The sequence below is a fragment of the Rosa chinensis genome, chromosome 4, assembly GCF_002994745.2.
Source record: "Rosa chinensis cultivar Old Blush chromosome 4, RchiOBHm-V2, whole genome shotgun sequence".
NCBI lineage: Eukaryota > Viridiplantae > Streptophyta > Magnoliopsida > Rosales > Rosaceae > Rosa > Rosa chinensis.
This window is the reverse complement of record NC_037091.1, coordinates 42457734-42484889: the sequence shown is the minus strand read 5'-3', so window position 1 is coordinate 42484889 and position 27156 is coordinate 42457734. Positions and strand designations below refer to the sequence as shown.

General features: G+C 38.3%; 1 protein-coding gene and 2 pseudogenes across 2 annotated transcripts; 1 reads left to right on the top strand and 2 right to left on the bottom strand.

Moving 5' to 3' along the window:
* Window positions 1-359: 359 nt before the first annotated feature.
* LOC112199339 lies at window positions 360-2641 on the bottom strand. 2 transcript variants are annotated; one of them, XR_005810103.1, is made up of 6 exons: window positions 2148-2165; window positions 1583-1669; window positions 1143-1259; window positions 994-1023; window positions 811-903; window positions 360-738 (listed from the first exon to the last, which is right to left on the bottom strand). XR_005810103.1 is itself a non-coding variant. In XM_040518572.1 (6 exons), the coding sequence occupies exons 1-6, from the start codon at window positions 2245-2247 to the stop codon at window positions 661-663; spliced, it is 426 nt and encodes a 141-aa protein (XP_040374506.1). In that variant the 5' UTR covers window positions 2248-2641; the 3' UTR covers window positions 360-660. The 2 variants fall into 2 exon arrangements, 1 of the variants encoding a protein (XP_040374506.1); XM_040518572.1 differs by lacking the exon at window positions 2148-2165 and adding an exon at window positions 2201-2641 and having other exon boundaries at window positions 1583-1643.
* Window positions 2642-15053: 12412 nt separating this feature from the next.
* On the top strand, window positions 15054-16626 carry LOC112196531 (annotated as a pseudogene).
* LOC112196530 lies at window positions 15090-19375 on the bottom strand (annotated as a pseudogene).
* Window positions 19376-27156: the final 7781 nt, after the last annotated feature.

Here is a 27156-nt window from a genome sequence, read left to right as displayed (position 1 = left end):
CTATTCTCGTTGTAACCAACTGTTTCATTATATACAAGTACAGTTTCTATTTCCTGATTCTCTCTGGTTTTCTCTCAAGCTTTCTCGAAGCTTTAAGTTAAATTTTTCAATGTATTGCGGTTCTTTCATACCATATAATTCCAACTTGGATGAGCGAACATTTTTCAATGTTCATAGAAATTATACCAAGAGTCAAGTGCTTTGGACGGATTTGAACAAGATTACAGGAGAAAGCTTGAGGAAGCTAAAAATACATATCAATAACAAAAAGACCTTTCTAACTAGTACCAAGCTAGAAATGGGCAATAAACTCATCAAATCCAGTGGTTTGTCAACCCAAACAAGGCATAGACCGAGTATTGGTCTGTGAGATGGGATCTGACACAATGCCAGAAGATAAATTCTGGGAATACAGTTATCATCGATTCAAAACAAGTAACAAATACTGCATTAAATTCGGAACACCTGAAAAAGTCTCCGACCTTGACAACTTACGCTGTAGTAGCTTTACAAGATGGGCAGTGTAGAACCACCACAAAATGGGAATATATTAGCACCTAGTTTAATTAAGATCAACTAAACTGAATGCTGATTTGAAAACACACAAAAGGTAATCAGCTGTAAGTACGTAAGAGTAACCCAAAAGCACTTGAACTGTCCTCAGTCCTCACTCATCAGAAACGACCTCATCATATTTCGGTACTCGACCTCATCATATCCCGGTTCTCGCTTGCGTGTCTAAAAGCACAGAATAAAAATTAGGTGTCATCAATCAAATTTTGGGATCACAAAAACAGTCATTAAAGCTACCTCTCTCTCGTGAGCATCTGCTATTAAAGGGACAGCATATCCCACTATAATATTGAGTGGAATAGGAGGTAAGCCTGTTACTGAGTGCAGAGGCTGCAAGAATGCAAAAGAGGTGTGACCACAAATTGCCAACAAAACAAATATCTAATGCTGGAATTATTACAAGTTTAGATATTTTCTCACATTTCGATCAGCTCCAGCATCTTTAGGGATCTTTGGTTGAACCATGACAAAATCAACAAGGTACACAATTACAAGAAAATGTAACAGTCAAATACACATCTATCTTTCAGCAGAAAATATGATATAACTAATTGAGAAAAGTTGGGTACCACAAGAGGTGGGAATCTTGGCACACCATCAGAGTCATTTCGAGAATCACGTCTCCAAGAACATTTGTGGAATATCGGTGACTCAGAAGAGGGATACTTTACAATGAACTCCCCAACCTGTGACAACACAAATATGTCACTGTTAAAAACTGAACTTGACTAAACAATATACTAGAGAAGAAGATTGTGGAATTCAAAGTACTAATTTCATTGGCAGGAGGATTGCTTAAATAGCAAATACAGCAACAAACAAAGTAGAGAATAACCAACAACCAATCCCATGACTAACAAGTCCTAGACTCAAAGGATTCTCCTAAAGAATTGGTCAATACAAACCAACTCATTACAGAATAGAACTTGTACAATTATTTGAATGAAAGATAACAAACCACATAAATAAAACTCTTTCAAAAACTGAATAGGGAGAAAGAAAGACAAACCTTTGGTTCCTCGGAAACATCATCATACAGAGATACCTCTTCTCTCCTCTGCTTCTCCAAACTCACCTCCTGCTCAATCTGATTCGCCTGTACGGGAACAGGACAGATTACAGCAAATGAGTCCTTGTTGAAATATAAAACAGACTAGCTATTAAGTACTAGTCCATGATTCAAATTAGCTTAGTTATTATAGTCTTCTTTTTCTTTTCTAACAAACAATTGCATTTCAATGTTCTTAACTTTCTATCCCAGAAATCTGAACAAAACCGAAAACAAAGCCAAAGCTCCAGAGCATTAAGTATTATTAAGCATATTAAATTCCAAAACAGACCCTACAGAAACAAGACCATTTCTCACAAAAAACCTATCACTCAAATCCTCATCAGAAATACCCAAAACCTTGAGGCTTAATATCTGTAAACAAAACAGCAAATTAAAATTTTGTTCTACAGCAAGCTTCAAGCTCCAAATCAGAGACTATATATAGTCACCAAACCCTCAAAGCATCAAACTTGCTTCAAGCTTTCATGCTCCAAATCAGAAACCCCCAATCTCAAAAACAAACCTAATCTCAGAAACCCCCAGCACCCAATAAGAATAAATCTCAGAAAATGTTATCTGAGATGATGAACTTGATTTGTTCTCCAGACCAGCAGTACCAGCATCCGTGCTTGACTCCGATTTCATGACTTCGATTTGAGGAGACTGAGAAGTTGGGGACTTGAGGAGAAAGAAGCAGAAAACCAATTAGGGACTGAAGGTGCAACATCCCAAACCCGAATGATATGTTAGGAATAGCCCTGGTAATTGCCCCTTAATCTCCTTGCATTGGCCCAATAGGCCCAGATGCTACTAAACTGGAAGTATGCAATGGTGGTCTTGTACCATTGCTGTCGTCTTCTTCTTTTGAAGAGCCAAAGCCTCTGCTTCAACGAACAGAGTAATATAGTTCCATAAACGAGTAAACCACATATCCCGCTTGCCGGAGGGCAGCAAGAGCGTGAGAGCAAGGAAATGATTTAATCTGTCACTGACAACATGCACAAGTCTAGACCATTACATCAACAGATGTTGAGCGCTGGGAGTGAACCTCATAAATAAACTCATCTGACCTATTAACTGTCCAATCTCTCCCTATTTCCATATTTTTAACAAGCTCAGCTTGCATTACCGGACAAAGAGGAAGAGTCCACTTCCTTACCAAAAGTTCAGCTTGCATTTGTTGCTGATTTTTGATTCATTGAACTTCTATTAACTTTAGATTTCTTTCATTTTCTGCTGAGATACAACAAGATTTTACGACTATTGACTATCTATTGATGTTCAGTAGCTTTCTTAAAAATTATGTTAAGAAAATTTTTTTTTCCGGTTATAATCCATTTTATGCTTTCTTATTATTATTCTCAAGTTGTAATATTGATTTCATTAAAAGCAAGACTTGAAGAACATATGTAGGATTACATGCTGAGGTACAACAAATTTAATGTACTGAGCTTCAGTATCATTCTGACATACATGACTTGCCATTCTTTTCATTGTAGATCGATCCTTGCACCATTTTTTCTTTCCTTTAGGCTCCCATTTAATGTCTATATACTAATATAAATTGATCCCTTCGAAAACAAAATAATAAATCAACAAAAGTAAATTGGCAAAGTTGAATTTCATTAACATTAACCAGTAAAAAAGACTTCAAAAAGCTTGCATCTATCAATTTACTGTCGTCAAAATCTTATCAACTCATAAACACAAATCCACATCTGCAAAAGATCAACCTTTCGTTATTAATCTCACTTAACAAAACAAAACGATTCAGATGATCTAATGCAAATCATAATCCTAATCCAATCCAACGTAATTTGGTCTTCACCTGCCTTTAATTGCCACCTACTTTCGAATACTAGCTCTCGTCATGGTGAAGAAATCTCTCCACCATGGTTCTTCTCATGTTCTTCAAGCTTTCTTTGATTTCCCTTTCTAATACCAACACATTGTCAATCAAAATGCCACTATATGCTATGCTTATCTACAACCCATTCTTTGCCATATTCTCTATATAGTGTAGGATATAAGGTCTGCAGTCCAACCTACAAAATGAAAAAAGAAATGTAAGAGACATTCTCAATGTACTTAACAGTATTGACACTCAGTAATGTTGCTGTTTCACTTACGAATTATCATGTTGTTGTGCACAATACATGTCTTCAACCAGGTTTAAGTTATCCACATCAGTTTTTACAATCCAAGCGATTGTTTTCTCTGCATTTTCATCAATCTAGATTTCCTCATATATTGTCTTCTTTCCTTCCACTCTGACAAATTTTAGCCTCATCTCCTTCTTGTGCTTGTGGAACTTTTTCACATCAAGCATCCATGTTGTCATTACTTCTACCTGTACATAAAAGTCCAATTAACCCATCTGAGTGAACAAATCTCAAACAAAAGGAGGAAAAACAAATGTCCAAACTTTAGAGTACATTGCAAATTATTTTGCTATTCAACTTCAATAGTTAGGTTTCATGGAACATTTAATGATTATTATAGATGTATTTTGGTGGCTGTAATGACAGAATCAGATTTGCTCACCTAAGGAACTGTTTTAAGGGACTGTGAGTGACAATTGCATCTTAACCATATGTATTAAATATAAAAGCATAAATTATAATAACTTAAAACTGTGCATTTATTTTCAGCTGTCAAATTCACTTGTCCCTCACAATATTAATCCCTTAAAAACTGTTCCTTAGGTGAGCAGGCCTTATGACAGAATATATGTATTTTAATGAGTGAAATGAGTTATAGTGGATTATGAAAAAATGGTTCCCGTAGTGTTTCTCTGCGGCGGTGTACTAATTGGTGTTTTTGGGCCACTCCAGTTCGAATAGACTCTAGGGACGCCCCATCTGTGTCGGGTGGTCTCATGTGTTTGCAAATAAGTTAGGGTAGACTCTAGTCCATCACCCTAATTTCATCATGGTTACTTTGGGTCTGGTGTTGATTTTAGGGCAGCGACATTTAGGTAGCTCTAGAGTTACCTTGCATGACTCAATCTTGACGTAGCCCGCGAGGATGAGTTGTGTTTATATTGTTATCTACATTCTTAATGGTAATTAATAGATTGACGACCCTTTTTTTGAATATATATATATATATATATATATATATATATATATATATATATACACAGATCCAATCCAGAGCGGAGCTCCGCTTTGAAATTAACGTGTGAAGTTCGAGTTTTCAGTCACTTTTCGATCGCATATCCACATCTCAACCGTTCAGTTTTTAGGTACTACTGTATAGATCATCTCTGCAAATTTTCAGCCAAATTGATGATCATTAAGGCATCTAACTCGTTTAAACCAATGGAAGGACTGAATCTGTCAACCTAAACCGTACTAGCTTTAAGGCACTTATCAATGCCTTAACGATCATCATTTTGGCTGAAAATTTTCAGAGACGATCTATACACTAGTACCTAAAAACTGAACAGTCGAGATGTGGATATGCGACCGAAAAGTGACCAAAAACTCGAACTTCACACGTTAATTTTCAAAGCGGAGCTCCGCTCTGGATAGGATCTGTATATATATATATATATATATATATATATATATATATATAGTGAAATGACTTTTGGAGTTTCCAAAATGAATGAGAACATCAATGAAAGGTAAGAGAAAACTTATGTGTCATTTGAAATACAAAGCAACAATTAATTCAAAGAACAATATTGTTAAAGTAACTGAAAAACAATAAAATAGAAGAAAAAAAAACCTATTGTTCTATAAATATTCAGACAACATAAAATTGTCTCTTAAACGCAACTTTAACCACAAATAAATGTCTTCTGTTATGAGTTAAAATGACAGATGATTGTAATTGAAAATTGTTTACAACAACAATAAACTATAGTTGATAACCAATACAAACAACAGATAATTCTTAGTACAAAATGTATTATTTAATTATTTTACATCAAATTGTTCTAATCTTGACTTTCTCAACTTAACAGATGAGAAGATTAGTTAGAAATAGAATATGAGAGCATCTCCAACAGAGTAGCTAAATTTAATGTTTAGCTATATTTAACTATTTTTGAAGCAAAATTCAATTCCAATAGACTAGCTATAGCTAAATTAAATTTAACTTTAGCTAAATTGGCTAGCTATATTTAGCTAGAGAATCCTGCATAGCTAAAGCAAAAGTTATATTTCTCTCTCATTTTTTGTCCACATGTCAGTTTACGATTTGATGAAACATAATATATCACTTACAAATAAGGCTGGGCATTTAAGCCGAAAATCCGGAGATCCGGACCGACCAGTCAAAACTCGACCAATAAGGGCCGGGCCTTGATTTTCAAATAAACGGTTAGGGCCGGGCCCTGACTTTCAGAAATGCAAAAACCCGTTAGGCCCGTTTTAGATAACAGAAACATGTGTCCCTATATTATTGGTTATGAGATAAAGACTCAAAAACCTTATCATAGGTACGATCTCAATAGATTACAATCTTTAGCCCTAAAGGCCCTTTGACTGCTTCACTCCACTCCCGCTCTACACAATCTGCTGAACCTAACCTAGCCGCCTCTCCTCCTTTAGTCATCACTCAACACTCATCACGATCAGCAACCTAACCGCCTAGCCTAGCCGCCTACCTCTCCTCCTTCTTTCTCAGTTTCTCCCTCTTCAATTCTCCTTCTTTCTCCGCCTCTCCTAGCCTAGTTATCACGATCGCTGTCCGACTTATACAAAATCCGGCTTAGAGAGTCAGAAGCTTCTTCCCTACAGCGTGATCTCTGTGCTCATCTATCCAGTTTCTCCCTCTCTGATTCTCCTTCTTTCGTCGCCTAGCGTAGTCATCACAACCGAACAACCTCTGCAAAATCCCCGAGAGGCCAAGACGTAAATTCGGCGATTGTTCTGGTCTTCTAACCTTGTCACCACTTGCGATTGTTCTGGTAATTGTTTGAATCTTACTTGATTAGCTACAAATGAGGGTTTTGGAAATTATGTCTCTTTGTTACTATAAAGTAAATTGATTTGAACTCTTTGTTTGTTTGTTTGTCTATAGCTCTCAGTGCGACTGTGAGAAGGATCGTGCTGCTCTTGTTAAGGCTCTGGAGGTTTGTTTCTTATGCCAATATTACTGAATCAGTAGTTTAAACTTTAAAGGAGACATGATTGCTATTTTTTATTGGCTTCATCATATGAATAAGGTCCAGTTTGTTAGTGGAATTTCGGTGGGGCTCTTGAATAATTTTTTGTTTTACTTACTGGTTTATTGTGGGCATATGCTTCAGACCTTGGTTGGACAGCATTCTGACAAACTGGAATCACCCGAGCTGAAGAAGGCTGGAAAAATGGCTGCTAAATTGGTGTATTTGAATTAAGACTTTCTATTTCATTGCATATTTGTATTTTAATTTGGACTTCGTATTTTAATTTGGACACTTTCTATTTGAATTTTAGCTTCAATTGTTCTTGATGAGTATTTGATTTTGGATATTATGTATTCTGGATATTCCAATTTACAGCTTGAACTTTGGATCTTGATATTGTGTTTTGATTCAAATCTTCAACAGGTTGATATGAATGAAATCTGGATATATAGCAAAGTAGATTTGTATATATATAGGCATATGGCAAAGGTAAAATACAGGTTTTTGGGCTCGAAAGCCTGGCCCGAAATGAAACGTGCCGGTCCCTGTTTGTATCAAAACGGACTTTGGGCCCGGCCCGAACAGTAAGAAACTGGTCGGGCCAGGGCCCAGTGAAATATAAGTCAGACCCGGCCCGTGCCCAGCCCTACTTACTAATAGCTATCATTACTGGAGTAACAATGTTAAATCAATACCTATATTTCACAAATTTAGCTAAATTTAACTAAAAAATAAATTATACTGTTGGAGATGCTCTGAGGTCAAATGTATGGGCATTGTGGCCTTTACAATCTTTTAAAACATGGGATAGCATGAGCCTCCGTTTCTTGTACTACTGTTTTGTTGGGCTTTTGGACCATATTTTGATAAGTATCCACGTCTCTTTAGTCTCCTTATCATTTTCATCTTGCAAAGAAATCATAGTGCAAAGCCTAAACATCCGACTAGCAACTTCTCAACTTCACCACTCCATGAAGGGTTACCACCTCTTCCATCCCTTCCATATATACCATGAGTCTACAACACCCGGCCTCTTTTTTTTTCTCTTTTTTTTTTTATTGATTTTGTCAAGAGAAACTCAAAGACTTCCTAGGTAAACCCTTTCGGCGCATGTGAAATGCTCCAACTGTGCATTGCAGCACAGTGTTTGCCCACTTTGACAGCTTCGGGATTCGAACCTAGGCTGGGGAGCACACCCAACTAGACAATAACCACCAGGCCACTTGCTCTTCTTGATCACAACTCTATATTTAAGCTTGCTATGTGGTTAATACATTTAATATTCATGTAAACATATAAGACAAAACAACTTAGGAAATGATGACGGGGATGGTTATGAGTGGTGTTAAGCTTATGGAAATGTTGCCATTTTCAGTGATGGTGGTTATGGAAGGTTGTCCGATTTTGTTCACAATCTGGGCTAAAACCGCCATGACAGATTAAGCTTGCCAAGTATTGGCATTCAAAATAATATTCACTTTGGCCAAAAGAACACAAAGAACACACGATACTCTTCACAATCCTATAATTACTCATTTACAGCAACTGGGTGAATGACATTGTCAAGAACTTTCTCTTATATTTCCAAATATGGTCCAAAAGCCCAGGAAAAAAATAGTACAAGAAACTGAGCCCCATGTTATCCCATGTTTTGACCTCATATTCTAAATTTCTAATTCTAGCCAATCTTCTCATCTATCAAGCCGAGAAAATCAAGATTAGGACAACTTAATGTAAAATAATTAATAGTGTATAGCCAATGAATAGTAGTATTGTACAAGCAGATTGGACTCCTCTTCTAATATCAACAACGAAATAGTCCACCGTTAATCTTAAGCATGTGGATGATGTTAGACTTGGGACCAAATTCAAGCCCAAAGACTTAATCGTTGACATGAGCAAAGTGAAGAAGACAGATATCAAACCAAAGGTCAAACTAAACCTCTAAACCAATCTTTAGAGGTTTGGGGACATAACAAGGAATTTCTTAAGGCTTGTCGTCCTTCGAATTTTTTTTTGGCATAGTCTCACTTACTAGACAAGGGGACAAAGTCACTTAGGCCTTGCTCATCAAAATTCTGCTACCATACACGAAAACAAACTTTGCGACTGAGAAGGTTTTGGTAGTGATTTGGCATCAATTAACAGAAAGAGACGAGAATGAGAATTTTATCCCCATCATTTTCCCAAACGATGCGAATTTCTGATATGAACTGCTTCTGGCTTCGTACTTGCTTGTTGATGGTGGTGGAAGTTTAGTTCAAAGAAACAATAGGTAGCGCGCTTTATCACATAATTTATCCATGTTGAAGAACTGAGACATGAGTTAATAGTTCAGGGAAAAATTACAAACATTAAACTAAAACAATCCAAGTTTCTAAATCTAAGATACTAATTAATGTATTTTGGCATAATTTGTATCCTTCCAACGGTTCCAAGCAGCATATGAAAAGATGAGATATCATCTAATCTCACTTGCGATATCATCTAATTTCACTTGCGGAGATATTAGTTAGAAACCCTATTTGAAAGATATAATTGCTTGCTTGTTGATCGATCAAAGTGAATTTTCTCCATCAAATCATCAATGTGAATGACCAAAATCATATGATTTAATGCTCCAATGCCCATAAAGTAGTATAGGAATTCTCTGACAGCTAGCTTCCTTATTTATCCTCATTGAATTGAAGTAAATTGGTAATTACGTACCGATACTTGGTCTCCGATGGTTAATATCCAACAACACTATTGAGATGATCTAAAAGTTTCACGTCATCAGAATTTCCTAGTTGTTGAGGGATTTAATGATTTTTTTTTTTTTTTGAAGGGGTTTGGAACCCAGCCAAACTGGGAGGCTCATCCCCACGCCTGACTTATTTCATTAATAATTAAATCATGCATAGAGGGGGACATATAGCCTTGACCTCTAGCAATATTACAAGAATCTTCGTAGAATACATCCTGGATAATCGCAGGAGACTCATCTAACCATACATCGTCAAGATAATCCATACTAGCAAGGTGAGCAAGCCTATTGGCTACACCATTTGCTTCCCGGAAAATATGCCTAATCTGAACGGAGTGTAATGAAGTCAAATAAGACTTACAATCTTCAATAATCCGCCCTGTATCAGATCTATCTTCCATCCTATGTTTCAAGGCATTCACCACAATAGAGCTGTCACACTCTAAATCAAAAGCAGAGTAATCTTGGTGAATAGCAAGAAGGACACCTGCCCTAGCAGCCTCAGCCTCCATATGAAGAGCCGAAGAGACATGAGGAAAGTGCCTCGCAAAGGCAGCCAAACAAGTTCCAAATTCATCACGAATTACCACACCCACACCACCATCCCCGTGATCAGCACGGTAGCTTCCATCCACATTAACCTTGAGTCTGCCACTAGGTGGGTTCTCCCACTTAGCCAACTTCCTTCTACACGTGGTCTTCCCAGGATTATGAAAACTTTGATAATCTTCTAGAAACTTCTGGCCCATTGTGCAGCATGTGAGGCATTAAAAACACTTCCCTTCCACACTATATTGTTACGTTTTGACCATAGGACCCATAAAGCCATAAAGAAAACACACCTTTGATCATCATTAATTATGTCCACTACATTCATTATCCATTCCTCTAGAGAACTTGCTGGAACATTCCTTGCCTTTAAGCCCAGAGACGTGAAGACCCAGAAACATGCAACCACTTCACAATCACGGAAGATATGCATGCCAAGCTCAAGTTCCTGATAACAAAACAAGCAGCGGGAGTCCGGGAGAGAAACTCGCTTAGCCAGTAGCCCTCTTGTGGGCAGGATATCTTTCATTAATCTCCACATGAACACACGAACCTTTGGCGGGACGTTGGATTTCCAAATCAACTTCCAATATTTCCCCTTCGTACCCAGCATTCCCACCGAAGTAGACCCCTGATCAGATCTTCCCTCCTCCATGCGGGCAATGTGATAGCCATTTCGAACACTGTATATCCCCTTCTTATCATAATGCCAAACAACTCGATCAACCGCACCTCTGATGCTAAGAGGAATCCGGGCTATAAGGCTCACTTCCAGAGGAGTGAAAATCTCATTAAGAAAGGGCACCACCCACTCATGTTCATCAATAAGATCCGCTACTTTCAAAGCTACCAGCCCTTCCATCGGTGGAGAGAATGGCTTGAAACTGTAGGGCAGGGGAAGCCAAGGATCTTCCCACACTGAGATGCTAGTGCCATCTCCAACTTGGGAGCGAACCCCTTTGTGAAGCAGCTCCTTTCCGAACATAATGCTCCTCCAAGCATAGGAAGAACCTTTGGATAAATGGGCATCCAAGAAGTCACAGTTCGGGTAATAGCGTGCCTTGTATAACCGTGCTAGCAAAGAGTCAGGATTTTGCAAAAGTCGCCAGCCATGCTTCACAAGCAAAGCTTGATTAAAATGGACCATATTACGAAACCCCAGTCCTCCCTCTGATTTAGACACACACAACTTTTCCCATGCTAACCAATGAATCTTCTTCTCATTCACCTTATCTCCCCACCAGAAACGAGCCATCAGTCTATGCATCTCCAAGCACAGGTGTTTAGGTAATTCAAAGCAACTCATGACATAAGTCGGAATCGATTGAGTCACAGCCTTAATCATGATCTCTTTCCCGGCTGCACTCAAGTACTTCTCTCTCCACCCTTGTGTCTTCTTTCGAACCTTCTCAGTAATGAAATTAAACACCTCTGACTTAGAATAGCTCAACTCCGTGGGTAACCCCAAGTACTTATCATGTTTGTCAACCCGCTGCACCCCCAGTACATCTGCCAATCCATCCTGTTTATCTCTCTTAACATTCTTACTAAAAGAGATGCAGCTTTTCTGATAATTTATAGCTTGGCCCGATGCTTTTTCATACTTGTCAAAAATCTCTTTCAACACAAGGCATTCCTCTAATTCTGCTTTGAAGAAGATGAAAGCATCGTCAGCAAAAAACAAATGTGAAATAGAAGGAGCACCTGTACATAAACGGACACCATGAATCCTCTGGTCTTCTTCAGCTCGCAGTATCATCTTAGATAACCCCTCTGCACAAACCAGAAAGAGATAGGGGGATATAGAATCCCCTTGACGAAGACCCCGTTCCGGAATAACTCGACCTCTGGGGACCCCATTGATGACAAATGAATACGAAACAGTCCTGACACATCTCATAACCCAGTTTACCCACACAACACTGAAGCCAAGCTGCAAAAGCACAGTCTGAAGGAACGACCACTCCACCCGGTCGTACGCCTTACTCATATCTAACTTCAAAGCCCCAAACCCCACATGTCCCCTCCGACGTTTCTTGAGAAAATGGGAGATTTCAAAAGCAGCCAGGGACTTATCCGATATTAACCTTCCCGGCACGAAGGCGCTTTGGAAAGGTGAGATGATGCTCTTCAACATTGGCTTCACGCGATTAGCAAGAACTTTAGAACCCAGTTTATAAATTACATTGCAGAGGCTAATGGGGCGTAGCTGATGGATAAACTCAGGTGCTTTAACTTTCGGAATCAGTGTAACATTGGTGTGATTCACGCTACGTAACATATCATCGGACTCCATAAAGCAACAGATAGCCTTAGTCACATCATTGCCAACCAAATTCCAAAAATGCTGATAGAAGCATGGAGCAAACCCATCCGGGCCAGGTGCTTTAGCAGGATGCATTTGTTTGAGAGCCATATACACCTCATCCACTGTAATCCCCCTAGAAAGACACACATTCATTTCGTCAGTGATGCACGGAGGCAGAGAGGAAGCAACCTCATCAATACGCTGAGGTTGAGAGGAAATAAACAACGATTGAAAATATCCCAAAACAATCTGTTCAATTTCCCCATCATTAGTACACCACACTCCATTATCATCGAATAAACCTTTGACCCGAATCTTCTTCCTTCTATTACTAGCACGTTGGTGGAAAAATCTAGTGTTCAGGTCACCCTCCTGAAGCCAGAAAACCTTTGCTCTTTGACGCCAAAAGTCCTGCTCTCTTTTAAGAAGCTCATCCAACTCCTTTTCTAACTGAACCCGGGTCTCGTCAAGAGGAGTAGAGAAGGTGGGCTCATAAAAGGCAGATAACTTATCCCGTAAAGTTGAAATTTCCTCTCTCAAAGACCCAAACTTGGCATCACTCCATTCCTGCAACGCACGCCGCGTTTCCTTAATCTTTCCACAAATTACCAAGAACGGATTATCCCCTTCACACACACTCCGCGTTTCCTTAAGATGATTTTCTTATTCTTATAGGAATTGGCCGGTTTCCTTTAATGACTGGATTTCCTTGTTCTAATTGGAATGTATTGGCACATTATAAATAAGGCCAGTATAGCATTGGTCTCTACATTGGAACTTTGATTCTGATCAACATGGCTCTCACCTCCAAGGAACGTACCCAGCAATCAGTAGATTCGTCATCAGATTGGGCAAATCTTCCAGAATCCCTTCTGTTTCTGATTCTTGATAAGTTGTTTGTATCCATGCACCATGTTTGGTTCGCTGCCGTTTGCAAGGAGTGGTGTGCGGTCTCAAAACAATACCATCAAGAAACGAACCGGTGTCCGCAGACACTATGTCCCATGCTCATGATCCCTTCCGAATACAAACCTCACAATAAGCTAACACTTTATGACGTTTTTCAGCGAAAAGACTACAGCAAGATTGAGTTCCCTGTGCCTTGTCTTGAGCATGTACATGATTATAATTGTCTTGATCTTGTATCCAGTTTTCATGGTTGGTGGTTTAGGAGAGGGTGGTCATCGCATGAGGCAGTATACACTGCAACTCTAGAGAACTTGTTCATGAATGTAGCTATTCCTCTCCCTCCTTTCCATGTTTCTTTGATGCAGCAGGATTGTTGGAGTAGGATTTTACTATCTGCTGATCCCATTTTGAATCCGGACGACTTAATGGTTCTAATTTTAAATAAGGACCCTTTAAATAAAGGGGTGGTACCGTTGGCTTTCACTAAAGCAGGCCAAAAATTCTGGACTTCTTACACTGAGAGAGATGGTGTCTGCTTTGAGGATGCTATATTTCATCGAGGCCAAGCCTATGCAATTGGAGTGGGGGGATCGGTTTTTTCACTCGAGCTGAATGATCACAGCAAGCTTTTAGACAAATTAGAACTTGCACCTCCATTGGGCTTAGATTCTGATGCTGATAGAGAGCTTACTCTGGAGTTGAGTAATGGACAACTATTGGATGTAGGATACTATTCAATAGGTTACTATTCCAATGATTTTTTATCTGAATGCTCTAGTGACTATTATTACTCTTCCGACGACGAGGAGGAGGAGGAGGAGGAGTTGAATACTGAGACAGCCATGGTTATTCATTGCAGATACCCTCCAGAGAAAATTATACTTGCGCCTTCTTTAGGCTCTAAGGCCTATAGCGAATATCTTGTGGAATCAACTAAGGGAGAACTATTGCATGTTCAAAGATTATATAGGCACAAAAAATTCAAGGTTTACAAGGTGGTATTGGACGGAAAAGATGGTGGTTCCATGGTGCAGCATGTTGAGGTAAACGGTATTGGAGAAGACGCTATATTCATTGATGAACATCAACATTCATTCTCTGTTTTGGCATCGAAAATTCCGGGGTGCCAACCAAATTCCATATACTTCACACGTATTACTCGACGCCGGGAAATATTAATATGTATCTATGACTTAGAGGCTGGGACTCTCACAGTAGATCATCAAAAAACTGCTCTATATTCTTGGGACAAGTTCATTGAGCCAAGGTTTCCGAGTTGGGCTGTGCCACCGGTTAGCTAGCTTCAGCTTCTTGTACAATTGTAACAGTAAAATATCCATTGTAACAGTAAAATATCCCTTATGATAGATTTTAGATGACTCCATGTACAGCCAATATACTTGTTTTGTTTTCGCCTTCCCATTTTATAAACAAACTCGACTCACTATCAGACGGTTCTTGCTATTTGTGTAGCAATTCCCCCAAACCACTTCCAAATTACGAGTCAATGGAGCCCATCAACCACTAACTCATTCCTGATTCCTGTTGAAAAGTAGTCGTTTTATCCGGATTCCTTTTTGTGGGAATTTGATTCACTATGTTAAATAGCGAAAATGGATTCTTTACTTGAAGGGGGAATACGTGTACGGGCGTGGAAAGTTTCTGTAATTAGCAATGAATCAGGTAGATGATTCCCTCAGGAACCAAGCTGCAGGAAGTATTGCAATCTATGAATGACAGATTCTCCTCTACATGGGGCAATGTTGCATGCCAGACGGTGACATTGGTTCATGAATATGTAAGGAACTTAGCTGCATAAATTTCTCAAGAATGCTGATAAGGTACTGCAGTTTCAGATCAGTGATGAAAATCCAGTTTCAGATCAGTGATGAAAATCCTAATTGTAACTTAATGAAATTGGTAAGACAGATTGTTGCTTTTCACATGAGGCACAATGCTGAAACTGAAGCAGTTGACCTGTTGGTTGAGATTGGAGATCACCTTAATCTGTTAGCCGCGCATGTTGATAAGACGAATTTTAAGAAGACTTGTCTTTATCTCACCAGTTCAGCAAGATACCTTCCTGCCAGACCAGACGATGCATACTTAGCTTTGGATATTGCATACAAGATATATCTGAAATTTGGAGAATATCCGAATGCACTTCAGATTGCGCTTTTCGTTGATGACCACCAGTTGACAAGGGAAGTGTTTACATCTTGTGATGATGTGCTGTGTAAAAAACAACTTTGACACATGCTTGCTCGACATGGTGGTAATTATTCTGTGCTTGATGATAATGGAGAGGTAATGCAGGGCATTATTAATAACACTAAGCTCACCAAAGGTTTTGTTACCCTCGCTCGAGATCTTGAGCTCATGGAGGCCAAAACTCCACAGGATATATACAAGGCACACTTGCTTGAGGGTCAAGTAAGTAGTAGTGTTGATTCAGTACGACTGAACTTAGCTGACACATTTGTTAATGCATTTGTAAATGCGGGGTTTGGTTAGGATAAGTTGATGACAACCGTCAAACCACCAAAAGATCATTGGCTATTCAAGAATAAGGAGCATGGAAAGATTAGCGCTGCTGTAAGAACGTATGATTTCACTGTGGGATGTTGACCCTGGATTTGCCCACATTCACCTACACAGCAATGACAACCATGTTATTACTGGTGCCTTGTGTACCTTAGGAAGCAAGATAATGTTGAAGCCACTGCTCAAGTTTCACAAACATTTAATGCAAAAATCAGTAGACATTGTGATATGACTCTGCTTTCTTGTGCTTATGCTGGAACAGGAGATGTTCTCAAGGTTCAAACCCTTCTCGGCCATTGTTCGCAACATGTTGAGGAGAAGGGTGAAACTCACCAGGGACCTGCTGTTCTTGTAATTGCTATGATAGGAATGGCTGAAGAAGTGGGACTTAAAATGGCAATTCGTTCATTAGAGCAACTTCTATAGTATGGACAACAAAGCATCCGGAAGGCAGTTCCTTTGGCCCTTGATCTCCTTTGCATATCAAAACCAAAGGTCAATGTTATGGACACATTAAGCAGACTTAGCCATGATGCAGATTCAGAAGTAGCAACGGCTGCAGTGGTTTCCTTAGGTTTGATAGGTGCAGGAACCAATAATGCCAGAATAGCTGCCATGCTGCGCAGTCTTTCAAGTTATTACTACAAAGATGCCAACCTTCTCTTCTGTGTGTGCATTGCTGAAGGTCTTGTGCATTTGGGAAAGGGTTTATCAACTCTAAATCCATATCATTCCGACTGCTTCTTGCTATCACCAGCAGCTCTTGGTCATGCTGCACGCATATCTTGATATGAAAGCCATCATTTTGGGGAAGTATCATTATGTCCTCTACTATCTTGTTATGGCGGTGCAGCCAAGAATGTTGTTGACCGTGGACGAGAATCTCAAACCCTTGTCTGTCCCTGTTCGAGTGGGAAAAGATGTTGTTGGGTAGGCGGCCATCCAAAAACAATAACTGGTTTCCAAACCCACTCAACGCCAATTGTTCTGGCGGCAGGTCAGAAAGCAGAGTTGGTGACTGAGAACTATATTCCCCTTTCTCCCTTTCTTGAAGGTTTTGTTATTTTGAAAGAAAACCTGGACTAAAAGGAAGACTAATTTTGTCAAGCATGACAGCAGCGAGCTGCGTTTGATATTGGTTTTCATTGGTTTCTGGTTTCAGTTTCCTCTTGTTGCAAGTCATAATCCAATTTCATCGTTGAAGTCGTACCAAAAGATAGAGAATGGTGCAGCATGTATCAATGTTTAAAATTTGCTAATCTTTTTCTTGAAAGACTAATAATAAATTTATGCTGAATAAGAAAGATTGCAAGTTTATTCAAAAAAAGAAAAAGAAAGAGAATTGACTATCCACCTGCTGGCTGGTTACGTCAAGCAAGACGCGATACACTTTGAGACCGCACCCAAAGCGAAAGCAGAAAGAGCTTCTGGAGATGACTCTGTACCTGTTCTTTTGCTCAGCTGCCGAATCAATAGCCTTTGCTTCAGCTGATCAAATACCCTATACTGCCAAAAAGAGAAGTCCAGGATTCAACTTCAGTTTCTTTTCTTTCAAGCTAAACATCATACTTGCCCAGACATTTGAAAAAAGAAGATGGAAAATCTAAGTAATAGCTAAAGGTTGCGTTTAACCTCTTCAAGCAAGAATGTAACCTAAGTTCACTTCTTGACAAAATAATAATGAAAATAGATAATCATGACTTCATTTATCTTAAATTGCAACAGAACCAAGTAATACATGTGACTATGTGAGGCACACATTATATGGTGTGCCAAACAAAAGAAAACATGTAACCTAGATTGCACACTCAAGTACCTGGATTGATGGGTTAGAAGTCAAAAGAAGTGATATGCCAAGACCATCAAACGCTTCAATCCAAGTTCCCTTTGACAGGGTCTTCCAAAGTCCTTTGGATTTCCCAAACTCACTTTTTAGCATCCTTGATGATGCCGTATCCAATGGCTGCAAATTAAAATTCAGAAATCTGAATATTGTAAACCATATTTCACAAATAAGATACACATTGCACACTACGTGGGCTCCAAGGGAATTTGTTGCTGATAACATATGTTTGCAAATGGTCTATTTGACTTTAAATGGCCCAAGACTAACAGGCATTTGAAACTGAAAATGAAAATGTACGATGACTCACCATTGTCACTATGACTGTGCAAGCTCCAGCAGCTGCTGCAACTATCAAGTTTGCTTTTGTACCCATGGTTTTGTTTCCACTTTTCTCCAAGTACAACCTCTTAAAAAAACAAACTGTATCCATCGAAGTAGATGAACTGTGAAATAAAGGACTGCAGGTTCTTTGTCCCAAGGCACTGGTATAATGAAAGCACCTGACGGATAGAAATTGCTTCCCAGAAAACATCAGAAATGTTCCTGCAAATCCGAGAAATTAAAATTTAGAAGAAAAAGAAAAAGGAAAACATGACCTATGGATCACTAGGAAAGGCAGTTGTCACAACAAGACTCTTCAAGCCAAGATAATCTGAACTGGATACAAATTCCTGCCGTGCATCAGGATTCCTTCCTAAACGTCTAGGGTGAATTTTAGGGTACATCATAGTACAAATTAGAAAACTGCTAAATCCCAGAATAAACAAGCACAAACTTTTTCAGTGACAAAATTGATTCAAACAAGTAGTCTAATCACACTAGCAACTGTATTCTTATCAACATGATTATCGCATAAAGAGAACATATTGATGGAATAGGGAAATAGAAGAACATGGCATGAGCATATAGTACACTACTGCAGGCTCATAGGAGACCTTCAGTGGATACTTTTTAAGATACTGTACACATGAGAAAGCAATACATTAAAAAAACTCGAGTTTGACTTTCATATCACATCAGCATAGCAATAATTTATGCCCTTAAATCTAGAACATGATCTGTATCTGCTTTCTAACAGCTGAACACTCTACAACAATATCAACTCTAGTAATACACCAACCCAAAAGCCAAAACCTTTGAAAAACCAGCCTGCATGACAAATTACAGTTACATTCCCATTGAAATTTGCAATCTGGGCAACAAGAAAGCTCAATACATACAAGCAGTTTGCACCAAAATTAGCTACAAGAAAAACCCAGAAAAAAAAAAAATAAATGCAAAAAGAAGTAAAATCAAGTACTATTATGTGGAAGGGATAGGTTGAAAAATCAATCAACCTGTACTTTAGCGGATTCTGAGCTCGGACTTCAGCTTGGTATTTGGTCTTGCAGGTATCAAGTGGGTACAAGATGGTGGTGCTGACCAGAGCTCCAATGGCCCCTGAGGTTGCCTCTGCAACAGATTCAAGATCAAACCCCATCCCTTTTATGTCAAATGAAATTGAAAGAATTGGGTTTTAAGAAATGGGGAGTGCATTTAGGAGGAGGGCATGCGAGCAATATGTTCCGTGGTGGTGGTGCATGTTAGTGGGCAACTGAAAGTGACGTAGAGGAAGGAGCAAGCTAATTGGGATGAGTAGTAGCAGAAGCAATGGGTTGGTTTTGCTGGGTTCGTGCATCTTCTTGGGAAACGTGAATACTCTGCTCCGTCTCCCTATCTATCATTCTATCTATCATTTGTCTTTGTCCCATGCTTTTTGGAACCGGGTGGGTGCCCGACATCGTATTGGGTTAAACAAATATGGGTTGTCAAATACGAATTTCCAGTTTAGAGAAAGAAGTAAATACGAATAAAGATTTTTTTTTTTACTCTTTTATCTTTTTGATTGAAATTTTTATAAAAAGACAAATTTAAGATATTAAAAAAGAAATATAGAATGTGCATTGTGAAATAAAGAGTGTAAATTTCACTCGCTTTTTTTTATACCAAAAAAGTTAGAACTGCCACTTGATCGGTTCAGATCAGTTAGAGGCATTATCAACTTCTAAACTAAAGCTTTCGGTTTCAAGACCAACTAAAATTTTCAATTTTAAATCATTTTTATCAATTTCAATATTTCAATTTTCGGCATTACCAACTTTACAATAAATATTTTTTAGACTATAAATTAGAATAAACAACATTATTCATTTTACACAATTTCATGAATTGTCGTAAACTTTGGGTCCATCTATTTATTTTTCAAGCTATTTGCACACATGACATAGAGTTCTATCCATTTTTTCAATAAAACTAGTTGCCAAATGATCTTTTACTGGGTTACCTAACAATATGTGATATATTTTGTCTAAATTCATTAATATATATACACACACACACCCTACTAATCTAGTAGTAGTAATAATTTTATGGATGCCACTCAGTTGGTCGAATCGGTTAAACGCGTTATTAACTTCAAAACCAAAGATTTTGGTTTCAAAATTAAGGTACCAATTACCAACAAAAATTTCAGTATTAAATAACTTGTTATGCTATATTTCAAATCATATTTATAGCTAGGGTAAATGACCAAAAAAGACATCTATGTATTAGAAGAAAGAAAACTCTTTTCCTTATATTATTCTATAAGTATGTATAAATTATTGTGATAAACACAAAAATTTTCTATACATGGCCTCCCAATTTAATAAAAGAATAAAGTACCATCTTTAAAAAAATTCTAATTGAATGGGGTACCATATAATTTAGAATTTCTATTGATCATTAAATATTTTTAAAACATATTGCTTTACATACATTTTTTTGTTAATTTCCTTTTTCTGTTCTAAAAGTTGTAATTAGTGAATTTATTATCTATTATAAAATACCACGAGTAAAAAAATTTGTAATTGTTAATTTATTTGACCCCTCGAATGATGACTTGATAGTTCCGTCACTATGGAGAAAACAATATCAGTAGTTTGTTGAATTATTCAGATGTTTGGTGGATGAGAATTCAAATAATATAAAACATATTTCTAGGCATCTATTGCAAAGGAATGATAATAAATCTTTATCGATTTATCAATAACTAACATATGTAATCAATATAATCACAGTCGATGAGCAGTGACCTGTTGGTAAGTTATAATTCAACATTGTAAAGGTCATGAGTTCGATTTTCACCAACATATGTAAGGGTGGGTGGGCTAAGGGGTTTTTTTTTAGAAAAACAAAAATAAAATATATATATATATATATATATATTGTTTTAGGAAAAAGGGATGCAGAGAATAGTAGAGACTCAGAGAGAATTGGGATAATGATTTGTGTTTTTCATTGATAATAGGAGCCTCTTTATATAGAGGATTACAAGCATAGAATCAGATTTGTACATGGAAACATAATCGTACAATGATCAGAATATCTACGAAGATATCTCCGAGATTATCTCTAAGATTAACCTTATTACAACTTGCACAAGTAACCTAGAGTTTGGGCCAGACACATATTCTGGATATACTTGAACACTCTCCTTTGTGTCGCCCAAACGCAGTGCTCCTCTGGTTGCCTCATCAAAAACCTTGCCGAGTAACAAAAACTCAGTGGGATAAAAATAACCTCGGTCAAAAGAGAAAAATAGTACAACACACCTTTCACGTTTCGAGACCATACATGTAGACATCTCCCCCTAATAACTACAGTCATGGGAGTTCGGATAACTTTCGTAAAGATGTTACCAACATATTTCTCGAAAGTGGAATTAGGTAATGACTTAGTGAACAAGTCTGCCACACTGTCCTCAAATCGAACCTAGTTCACTCTGATCTTGAGGAGAGTCTGTTGTTACTGATTATGCTTGTAGCCTTGCTTTATTCGTCCAAAGCAATTAGCATTATCCTCATAAATGCTCGTAGACTCATCTTGTGGTAGACTTCAAGCCGCAATTGCTTTGAACATGCGTAATTATGGATCCAATCCATATACATTCACGAACCACTTCATGAAGAGCGATAATTCTGCATGGTTCGAAGATATAGCGACAAAGGTATGTTCTGTAGACCTCCAAGATATCGCGGTCTTACCCATGGTGAACACTTAACCAGTTTGGGAATGACATTTTTGTGGGTCAGAGAGGTAACAAGCATCAGCAAAACCTTCCAAAACACTAATGTCGTTTTGGGCGGGGACAAAGGACGCAGGCCAGTGTTGGCATTGTTCCTAGTGTTTGATGGGTCTAAATCCATCATCTCTCTGTAGGGATAGAGCATGCCCATATCAATCGTACATTTCAAGTATCGAAATATATCTTTTACACCAATGTAATGGTGTCACGTTGGCACAGAGCTATATCAAGCTAACAAGTTAGCAACAAATGAGATGTCAGGTCTTGTGAGTTGAGCTAAGTACAATAATGCGCCTATTGTACTTATGTAGGGCACTTTTGCCTCTATCGTACATTTCAAGTATCGAAATATATCTTTTACACCAATGTAATGGTGTCACGTTGGCACAGAGCTATATCAAGCTAACAAGTTAGCAACAAATGAGATGTCAGGTCTTGTGAGTTGAGCTAAGTACAATAATGCGCCTATTGTACTTATGTAGGGCACTTTTGCCTCTAGCACATCTTCGTCATCATCCTTCGGACGAAGAGGATCCTTTTTAGGATCAAGACCACAAACGATCATGGGCATACATGAATGCTTGACCTTGTCAAAACGCCTAAGCATCCATAAACACGATGCTCAAGTTTGAAACCGAGACATAATCTTGTTCTCCCAAGATCCTTCATCTCGAACTCAGATTTCAAGTGTTCAACGGCTTCCGTTAACTCTTTAAAGGCTTCCAACGAAGATCATGTCATCAACATAAACCGCGATAGAATCCGGAACTTGTCATAGAGACCCGCAAACATGCTGGTCACGTGTTGTGCCTTTGTCCACTTGTAATGTTGCTTATGCTACACTCCTAGCACATATCAAATGACAACAGGCTCACTCCCCAGATCATCATATTCAGTCAATTGGACTTGACAATGCTAGAGAGTTTATATCGAAGACTTTCGATGGTTATTGCATTGGGACTGATGTTGGACATCATATTTCCATGAACACACCTAAATGGTCTGACGAAAATGACTACGCTGGTACCCCGGACATTGGTAATGCGCACCAATCTCCTTATATCCGCTTGGAGTAATGCAATATCGCATGCAGCTATGCTAATTCGTCTACGATCCACTCCACTCGATCTACCTCTACGTTACAGCTAGTGACTGAGTACTTGTATCTCGTACTTATTCATATTTGAGTGTGTCATTTATGTGCCAATTGCACCTCCATAGCGTTTGATGATGGGTCCTTACAAACAAATGAGTAACTAAGTTGGATTCGAGACTCCAACAACTGTCCGCCACTTAATGCCCTTGCTAGGCGATTTCCTTACCGCTAGATTTGCGGATTGTCACTTTGATGAGACAGTCTTCCCTTCATCAGGAGGAGATAAGAACACGAACGTTCAGCAGGAATAACAAGAATTGTCGTGGTCTGTCCCCACTATGTCTCATCTCGATCCCCGCTAAAGTGACGAGATCACATATATCTGTTGCAAACATGCCTACAAGGATGGACGTCCCTATGAAAGGACTTAGCGCCACCCTACACAGAGGTAGGCATGGCGCCAATTCCATAGAGAATGACACTCTAGCATTACAGTCCATGGCCCCAGCTAGGATGCTTGGGAGGCCCGTGGGTTCGAATGATACTTTTTGGCCATTGGAGTCCGGCCTACTCACATGTTTGAATGTGATACGAAGCTGCCTATTGAATCTGACGCTGGTGTATATCTGATTGGTGCCTTTTTAATGTAAGACACTGCTTGTTATCTGTTGCGGTAAGTTTTCTCCTTCACCTCGTTTTTTAGCCTATAACCAATGTAGTCTTTTATTTTGATGTATCTGTTTATTTTCTGTGTGAGTAATTTCTAGAAATAATTGAATAATATCTGCAGAATGATGCTCGTATTAAGGGTTTGAATCGTTAATTTGGTTATGCAATTTTTTAGGGTAATTGTGCTGCTTTTATATGTGGATATGTGGTCTCCTGATAACAAGACAAATTGATGTGATAACATGTGAAGTTGATTGGATTTACTAAATGGAGCAATATCTAGCATGGTCCTTTCTCCCTACAAGTATATACTCATATTTCTTTATCAAATTTAGAGAAGGGGCAGCAACCTACCTTTATTCAGATTTTAGTCATCAGTCTGGTTGTAATCAACATTTTAGACCTCATCTCTCATTTGTTTCACTAAATAGGCGACAAAATGACCAGAAAAACAATGTCACATCATTATATCATTTACTTTCCTCAGTCTCTATAGAGGTATTAATTTTGGTGTCCTGGTTCAGTCTTTATCCTTTTTAGATTGCAGTGCATGCTATAGTCTTCTAGTGCTGGGGTTGTAATACCCAAAACTTAAATATATATGCACCCCTTATTAGGTTGTCTTCGCTCTGATGACAATGGTAAATTTATTCTAAGAAAAAAGGAGATCCTTAATGTCACTCGTGGACACTTCTGCAAGAATAAGGGAGGATGAGAATGCCGGATTGTGTCTCTAGGCGATGCAACATGATCAAAATGTCCATTATTTAGAATTGACCATGTATTGCTTCTTCCTAGTTGGAAATGAATTCTCAGGGTTTCAAAAGTTGCTTTTGTAACTTACATATAACCTTTTGTTGTTACCTGGTTTTCACCCGTATGATTGATTTTATTATGTCAGGTTTTGAGGAAACTTTTGGTGAAGTGCATAAGATGACTAAGTTTAAACATAAGTAGTCAAAATCATATCACTAGGATATACATGTATATATCTATTTGTATAATCATCGAGACTATGAGAGTAATATGGATGAAGCTAGAATTAAGTTGAAAATCAAGAAGACAACTAATAATTCATGGGTTGTTAATGAAATGATGATCCACCATGCCATTAACATAAGAATTTTATAATTTATCTAATGATGAAAAGATCGATAGGGAGGAGTAGTATATATGTTTAAACCTAGTATATGTTATTTATATAGATTTCATCAAATTGTTTTTGGTTGAATGTGTGTATGAATCTTTATATAAATATTAATTTAATTTCTAACTTTGCAACAGGAAAATTCTCAAGGAAACATCTAGGGAGGACAACCTTTGCTACTGTGTTGTTGTCTTGTAAACTAACAATCAGAATCATATTATGTGATTAGCTCAAGGGATGACAACCTTTGCTACCATGTTGCTGTCTTGTAAACTAACAACCAGAATCATATTCTGCGATTAGCTCAAGGGAACATCCAGGGAGAACAACCTTTGCTATCGTGTTGCTGTCTTGTAAACTAACAACCAGAATCACATTCTGCGCTTAGCTTTGGTTAAAATTAAAGTTTAGATATATTGGACTCCAATATCTCTCTGCAGTTAACTTTGGTTGAACCTAAATTCAAGTTGTTGTAGCTGTCATTTGTTGTTTTCAGTTATATTTAGAATCTTCACTTAATATGTACTCTTTTGCATTTGTTGACAAGTTTTCTTTTGCTGACATTGAATATGGTAACCTTAGATGCCCTGTAGCTTCTGATATTCATCTGATCAGAAATTTCTTGGAGGGATACAGAGTATGCTAAGATAAACGAGTACCCTTTGGAGGACTAATGAGATGATTTTAAAACTTGTACTAACTTAAAAGGGAAATTTTTAAGAATAGTACATGAGGTTTGAATCACTGAGAATTAAGGTTTTTATACTTTACAAAACTGAAGAACGGTGTCTGGCCTTCAAAACCCGACCCAACATAAGTACGTATATGCCTTCAGTTGGTCCGTTAGTTTGTATGATTTCCGTCATATTTTTAAGGGCAATTTCATCTTTCCAGCTAACACTTTAAGTTAGTTTCGAATTCCAAAGTGTCGCCCACTACTACTGACTACTTCCATGGGCCGAAGCTAGGGGTTCCTGATCGAAATTTGAGAGATTCTAACTCAAACTCTCTTCGTGATGACTACTCAGAGACCTTTGAGATGTCGTTTCGCGGTGGTGATTTGGTGTCTCATGGTGGGGAATGGGGAGAGGAAAGATTGTAAGCAGAAGTCTAGAAGGTGGAGCAAGGCCTGGAACATTTGGAGTTTCATACACAGAAAGAGTGGGAACAAGGAGGATGATGAAGATAGGTATAGTAGTAGGCCTAATGGGGTAGAAAGGTCGTTTTCGGAGTCTTGGTCAGAGCTGAGAGGCAACGGAGAGCGAAATGGGGAAGCAAAGGGTTTCAATCCAAATATTACGAGGAGCAACAGCCTTGCTCTTGAGTTTTAATTCAAGCCTAAATGCACTATTATTGGTTGGTTAGGGATAAGGAAAAAAAAAACACTTTGAGATGTTCATCTTGCCTGTGAGTACCATGCTTTTGCTTCTCTTACTCAAATAACAAGAATTTCAGTGTTTTTCTAGTTTTGATGTCGATTCATTAGTTTAACCCTTTCTGGATTTTTAACTGGCTGTACATACAAAATAAGGCAAATGCAATGTGTATGCAAATTGGGTTTCTAGGACCCAATTCGCTCCTTTTTCTTCTTATCACAAATAGAATTGGGTCTTTGCCTTATTGCCTTATTGGTGAAGAATGCTGAAGGAGTTTTGCCATCTTATACATTCTGGAGAGAGTAGTAACATTCAGGGCAAGATCCCGTCTTGGTAAGCAGAGAGAGTAAGAACCAAGGGCTTGATGATTTGGTCCTGATTAGGGCTTGTTTCTTGTTCAATTCTGTTGGGGACTAACTTGGCGGTGAACTCGCCATCGGAGATGGCTACATCTTGGGCTGTGAGGGAGATGAAAGAGTTTTACTCTAAACTAACCAAACTGCAAAAATACAATTGTACCATTCATTTATTTGATAATGGCATGGGCCGTAACTATCTAACTGAGTAGTTAACGGAATGTATCGAAAATGGATTAGGTTAAATAGTTCATGTACTTATGTGATAGTTTTGAAAGTATATTCATCTTAATTCTCAGTGACCTATACCTCATGTACCGTTCTTAAAAATTTTCCAACTTATAAAGTTTGTTAAGATAATTTTGCTGATAGATTTGATCCAAACATGCCCACTTTAGAGGCCTAAAGATAATGCACTCTGGCTTTAAGCTCGACCCAGCCCACCCAGTCCTAGAGAGAAAGACATAAAAATTAAAAATTAAAATTAAAAAAAGAAGAAGAAAAAATTCGTCAAAATTATGTCAAAAAACGCCTCTCTTTGGGAAAATGATGGGACAAAAATCTCACTCTCTTCTATCTTTGTTTATTAATGCCAAATCGCCAAAGCCTTCTCAGTCGCAAAATTTCTTGGTCATTTCTTCGTAGTGTTGGGGCAAAGTTTGTTTGCGTGTAAGGTAGTAGTATTTTGATGAGCAAGGCCCAAGTGATTTTGTCCCCTTGTCTAGCAAGTGTGACTATGCCCAAAACACTTCGAAGGAC